The sequence below is a fragment of the Mus caroli genome, chromosome 5 (assembly GCF_900094665.2).
Source record: "Mus caroli chromosome 5, CAROLI_EIJ_v1.1, whole genome shotgun sequence".
NCBI classification, from domain to species: domain Eukaryota; kingdom Metazoa; phylum Chordata; class Mammalia; order Rodentia; family Muridae; genus Mus; species Mus caroli.
The window spans coordinates 57113732-57120370 of NC_034574.1; the positions used below are offsets into that span (position 1 = coordinate 57113732).

The 6639-nt window shown below is 42.4% G+C and overlaps 1 protein-coding gene across 1 annotated transcript in view; it reads left to right on the forward strand.

The window, feature by feature from the left end:
• Positions 1 to 6639, forward strand: part of Nwd2 (NACHT and WD repeat domain containing 2) — a 158459-nt gene that overhangs the window by 140032 nt on the left and 11788 nt on the right. The window contains exon 5 of the mRNA XM_021163584.2: positions 2072 to 2216. Within this exon, the coding sequence (XP_021019243.1) occupies positions 2072 to 2216 (145 nt within the window). The remainder of the gene's footprint in view (positions 1 to 2071; positions 2217 to 6639) is intronic.

Sequence of the window (6639 nt, forward strand, 5' to 3'; positions counted from 1 at the left end):
CAAGCCAATAAGCAGCATTCCTCCCTGTGGTCTGCTTCAGTTCCTGCTTGAGCTTCACCTTAACGTCCCACAATAACGGATTATAACCTGGACCTATAAGCCAAAGAAACCCTTTCTTCTCCTGTGCTTTGGTTACAGTGTTTATCACAACAACAGGAAGCAAACTAAAGCACTTCAGATTTCCCTGTTAGTTCCTCAAATTTCCACTAGACAGTCTAGGTCTGTCTCAGTATCTCCATTCTTTCCCACAGTATCAATTTTCTCTCCCCTCTTCCATAAAAGGAATTCGGGTCCTTATTCCAGTTCATTTAAGTTTTCTTCAGCTGTTTCTACTCCATTAATATGCTGATTTCCAAATCCAACAGTTATATGTTTTATTTTATGAAAGTTGTGTGTGGGGTGGATGTGGGTGTGTGTTGTTTATATTGTTTGTTCATTTTCATTTTATGGATCCTTTTAAAATATGCATCACTTTGTTATGGACTCTTTGTTGTACATTTTAGTACATATTTGATAGTTCTCCTCGAACACTTTCAACGGTTTATGTATTTGTAGTTTGTATAGAATCATAGATAAAATTGGTCCATGCCTCTCCTAACCAATTTGGTTCCTAAGTATATCTATTGTATGCCTTTTAAAACTTAGCGAAGGGGAAAGAGAGGCATAGTAGTTCTGGTTAATCACTTGAATGTTTAGATGGATTTTCAGAAGACTAAGATCCATCTGTCTTTCAAAGAGAGCATCCTTGATATAGCTGGTACCCAGACAGCTTCAAGAGGATAACAATGATAGGTAAGCCATGGTCTTCATTCTTACATGGTTGTCCCTCTGATATCTTCTTCATGCTGATACAATCATGTCAAAGTCATTGTTTTCCTCATATATACGCTGCCGTTACTTACCATATCTATAACAATAGTGCTCTTTTGGGTAGGGCTGTTAAAGTAAACCCAAAGCATCCCAGGGTTGAATATATAAGAGTAAATGTAAATAGGATAGAAGATGAAACCACAAAGCTGTTTCACACAGTGATCTGGGGACACTTGCTCCTATGTGACTATTCGTTTGCTTGCTTTGTCTCCACTTATTTCTAATGATCCTCCAGGGAAATGTAAGTCATTCTCAAAATGTCCACAGCTATTTACGTATAAATCATTCATAATCAATGTGAAATAAATAAATGCATGAGTAAGACTTTGAAAATGTTCTAAGACTATATATTTCCTTCCTGTTAAACAATTTCACCACTTTCTTTCTTAGACAATTACAAAAAAAAAAAAAAAAATGAAGCCAAAACCCTAAAGCTGTATGGTGACACACAAATACCTGCCCTTTAACTTTCTTCTCTTTTTTTCAGAGGACACTATAAAGATTATATTGTTATGAAAGTCAAACTGCAAGAGGGAAAACTATAGTAAATAAAACAAAAGTCTGAGGCCCATTTGCTGTTATATTACTATAACAGAAATTTAAATGCCTGGCTGCTTTCTAAGGAAATAATTTCCTTTAGCTCACACTTTGGGGCTTTAAAAATCCAAGGCAGGCACCTCCATCCCCTCAGGCCCTAATAAGCATCTTCTTGATCATATTATGACAGTAGAAACTAATGCAAAAGAAATCATATGGTGAGACAAAAAGCCAGAGAGCTTGAAAGGCTAGGGTGATCCTTTTCCTAAGAACCAATCCCTCAAGAACTACCTGGGGGCTCAATAAAAAGTGACATTAACGTCTTCCAAGGATGGCATTTTGGTGACCATCTTCAATTACATCTTATGTTCCAACATTGCCAGAAGAAATGGGAATCAGACTCCTGGCCGATAAATAACCAATAGGAACTACAGCCAAGCCTGGGAAACAAGCACAGTCTGGGTCATGCCTTCATGTAAGCAGGGCAAGCTCACCTGTAATATGGAGATGATTTCTTACTTCAGAATTATTGGAGAAAAGAGGATCAAGTGAGGCATTGGAGAGACCAACTTTCATAACATTCCCATATTCCAATCTTGTTCTTGAATACTGATTTATCCTTCATGATTTTTGAGACTAACTCCTCACTTTCACCTTTTCCTAGACACAGCCTTCTGCCAGTAGTGAACAGGAGAGGCCATGGCAAGAAATATCGGATGAAATCAAAACGATATTTAAAGCTGCTGTCAAACTGCTGCATGAACAGGGAAAAATGAAGCACAGCCAGGCTAAGAGGTACCTGTTCTCAGGTAATTTCCACTTGGCTTCAGATAATTAAGAAATGGATGGAAACCGGAAGCATGCACAACATCCCTCTCAGGAGTCTTTAAATTTAAGCAATTTTAAATTGATAAATGCTTCCACATCCCAGAAAGACAAGTGTCAGCTCACAGGAAGTCCTTTCCTTAATGTGAAGGCTTCTCTAGCAAATGTGATTTTAGAAGAAGTTCAGAGACAGCTGGGTATAATAGCTGGGTATAATAGGCCAAGACTGCAGTTGTTTCTCATCTGAGCAAATCATTCCCTCCTTGTCTCCCATTTGCTCTGTGGGGGAACTATCCTGGTCAACTCTGATGCAAGCTCCAAGGAGACAGTAATGGATAAGAGAGGTCTCTGCTCTCCTGGAAAGCAATTGCAGGGAGGCAAAGAAATGATTACCAAGAAATAAATAAGCAAGATTGTTTCAGAAATTAAATAACTTGTAACTTGAATAGAACGTAATTATAAAAAAAATAGTGGCTGAGGAGGGATGCTAGAGCTCTTGTAAAGATAAGATGAGCTTAGTTGCTGATCTTTTTAAATTGAACATGGAAAGAATCAGAGTTAGCAGGATCATGACTCTCTAAGGTGGAGATTACAGGCAGTGGGACCAACTTGTTAGAATCCCTCACAGGGAATAGACTGGGTATCAAGCACAAGCACAGCTCTCAGCCAAGGAAATAGGGGTTTATTCTGGAGCCAAACACAAATCACCACAGCCTGGGAGCATGGGTTGCCATTGCTTCAAATGCCATGTATAACATGGTAGCAGTTTCCTGAAGCTTTGGTAGCTACAAAAAGAAAACAAAAGATCAAGGCACTTTTCAAAGACATTGATAGAAACATCAAGTAGGTAGGTTAGGGCACAGAAGGGAATTACCTGCTATAAGTATTCAATGTTGCCTGACAACATTCTTCGACTGTAAATCAATGGAATCTCAGGGTCGGTTTGTATGTACATTCCAGAAAAGATCTTTCCTGATAGCTGAAATGATGTTTGGACAAAGCCAGGATAGGCAGTAATTGGCGATTTGTAGGGCTAAAGGTAATCTAAGGTAATTTGGCGCTGGGCCTACAACATTCCAGTTCTCCTAAATCACAGCATCCTAACCATCCATCAGTCAGCCTCTTAGAAAGCTTAACACAGGCAAGGCTTTATGCTGGGAACTTCATGAACAACAAGAAAGTCAGGTTTGAGGAGGGTGACAACAGGGACAAAGACGGCTGCCTGATGAACCTTAGAGGTGACATGGGAAACCAGGGAGGAGGGTATGGAACTGTAGAACGATGTGCCAAGACTTAACTTTATATTAAAATAGCAACACACACACACACACACAAATACCCAGTCACACACACACACAAACACACTTACACACACACACACAAACACACATGCACAACAAGGCAGTCACACTCCTCATTACTGATTAGTTTGTAACCTTCCACAGACAGGCAGGGAAGCCTCGGTCAGAAACTGCAGGAAAGCCAGGACCTGAAGGATAGAATGTTTTTTGGGTTTTTTTTTTTTTTTTTTTTTAGACAAGGTTTCTCTGTGTAGCCCTGGCTGTCCTGGAACTCACTTTATAGACCAGGCTGGCCTCAGACTCAGAAATCCACCTGCCTCTGCCTCCCAAGTGCTAGGATTAAAGGCATGCGCCACCACGCCCGGCCCTAGAATTTCTTTTTAAAGTTCACAAATAAAAAACTGTTAATGACAAAACAATAACAACTGCACTTTCAGATTGCTGTCCTGAATGCTCTGGCCTGGGAATACCGATTCCCAGTACCATGTTCCAATGTGGCAGCAGTCTCATGAAGATTTAGTTATAGAACAAAACACATTTGTAAAAACCCCCAAAGCACTTGACCCTCAGCCTCTGAATCCACACATTTTAAATAGGTTTTTAAGACTATAAATCATTTTGGTGACTCCTAGATGCGAGCCATTAGGAAGTTGAGTCTTACTTCAAGTTTCCTTGAAAATGTTAAACTTGGTGGGCTTGGTGTTTCACTCTTTTAATCCCAGTACTCAGAAGACAGGGGCTGGTGGATATCTGTGAGTTTGAGTCTGGTCTATATCATGAATTCCTGATGGGCCAGGCCCATATAGTGATGAAACCTTAGAGAGATGGGGAAGGGGGAGGGGGAGGGAAAGAGCACTAAATGTATCAGGAGTAAGCACTGTCTATCTTTGCTCTGTTGGGACCTCTTGATCATTCCCAGGCTCTGGCCCTTCATCTTTATCAAGGACAAAACAACATTGTTCTGTAAAATGTGCTGGACTAGAACAGGGGCCCAGAAGAAAGCTTTGCTCTTCTTTATGTAAAACAATAGCAGGTTTATAATCGAACAGCTCCAGCACTCGAGCACCTCACTGGAAAACACTTGTTCAAGGTCTCTGTTCTAGAGAACTGACACTGGGCTTGGTGGTACACACCTGTAATCCCTGCACTCAGAAGTCTGAGGCAGGAAGACTGTGAGTTCAGGGCTAGCCTGGGCTATATAGTGCAACTCTGGGAAACAAAAATGGTTGGTAGTCTGTCCCTAAATTACCCTTCCTGAGTGTTGTGACCTAGGAAACTGAAGACCACTGAGCAAGTGCGAAGACAGAATGCACAAAGAGTGCCCAGTAAGGAAAGAGGAAAGTTGGAAGTGTATGCACACATCGGGAATTCCAGTATCCAGCTTTCTGTTATGATCACTGAAAATTACTTATTTTGGTTTTGTTTTGGAGCCTCTAAGCCATGGTGAATCAGTTGACTCCACTGCTCTTGGGCCTGTGGTGAGGTCACACACCACAGCAGTCGCTTATGGCAAAGCCATTCACCTCATAGCAAGGAAGGAAAATAAGAGACAAGAAGAGCCCAGGATGCCAGAAGTCCCTTCAAAGACACGTCCTGACAACCTGAGACTTGTGACTGGACCACACCCACCTCTTAAAAGTTCACCCACTTAAAAGTTTTACCACATAGCATGTGAGGGAAATCCCAGAGCAAAACTACAGCAGAAATTATGAACACAGGTCCTCACTCTACTCTCATCCCCACCCCCACCCCCACCCCTACCCCACAATCAAGATGGTGTGAATTGCCTCCTCGATATAGAAACTGAACTTTTTATCACATTGCTCATTTATTCGGGTTCACTTATGACATTGCAGGCATGCTGTGTACAGCCTGCTTTCCTCCCCTAAGTGACGCCTAGATGGAATTTTTTTCTATCGTAATTTATCTGCATCCCCTCTATGGTCAGAACTTCTCAGCTAGCATCCTCTTCTCACAGATTGGACAGTAATACCAGTCAGCTACAATGAGCTTTTTCTCTTAATGTCCAAGTGACCGCGTACATCTGTGGGAATCAGTGATGCACTATCTATGGATAGCACAGGTAGACCATTGTCTTTTTCTTCCTGATCATGTTAGCATGAAGTGGCTGAATCCAGAGTGCTCACTTTCCCCAGGGGCTGGGAGACAGATGAGCCAGAAGCCGCTTCCTCTGTCGCCGCTGATGTCCAAGCTCCTAACAACTTCTCTCATCTATCTCCTGTGAAAGGAAATTAGACGCATGTTGTATACGCAACGTAGCCTGTCCCCTTAACCACAGTGGCTGGCTGGCTCAAACACTGTGTGAGATGCGCCAAACTCGTGACTCGGTCTACAGAAACCCTGTGGCCATAAGCTTATCTACTTTTGCAAAAGTCAAAACTGATTGCTGTCACTTTGGGGAAAACTACTATCACAAGAATCCCAGAAAAAGCCATAATTTAGGAAAAGGCCCCTAACTTCCAAACTTCCATGGTAGCTACAGGCTCTCCAGACTTTATCTCTTTTATCCTTCTTTCTCTCGATCAGCACTGAACACGATTGGCAGGTTGTATAATGCATAATAATTGCTTAAGAAAGGTCAGTTTATGAAAGAAAGGGTGAGGATTGCTTGAAGGCAGGAAGGAGGGAAGGAAGGAGAGAAGGGAGGGAGGGAGGGAGAGAGGGAGGGAGGGAGGGAAGGAGAGGGAGGGAGGGAAGGAGGGAGGGAGGGAGGGAGAGAGAAAGGAGAGACAGGGAGGAAGAGAGGAGAGGCAGAGGGAAGAAGGGAGGAGAGACAAAGGAAGGGAGGAGAGACAGGGAGGACGGGAAGTGGGGATTTTTGTTTGTTTTCTATTGCTGTGATAAATACCATGACCAAAGGCAACTTGGGAAGCAAAGGATTTTTTTCATCTTCCACACCCTGGTAACAGTTCATCACAGAGGAAAGTTTAGTCAGGGGCTCAAGGCAGGAACCTGGAATCAGGAGCTGATGCAGAGGCCAAGAAAGGGTGCTGCTTACTAAGTCATTTCCCCAGGCTTCCTTCCTTCCTTCCTTCCTTCCTTCCTTCCTTCCTTCCTTCCTTCCTTCCTTCCTTCCTCCCTCCCT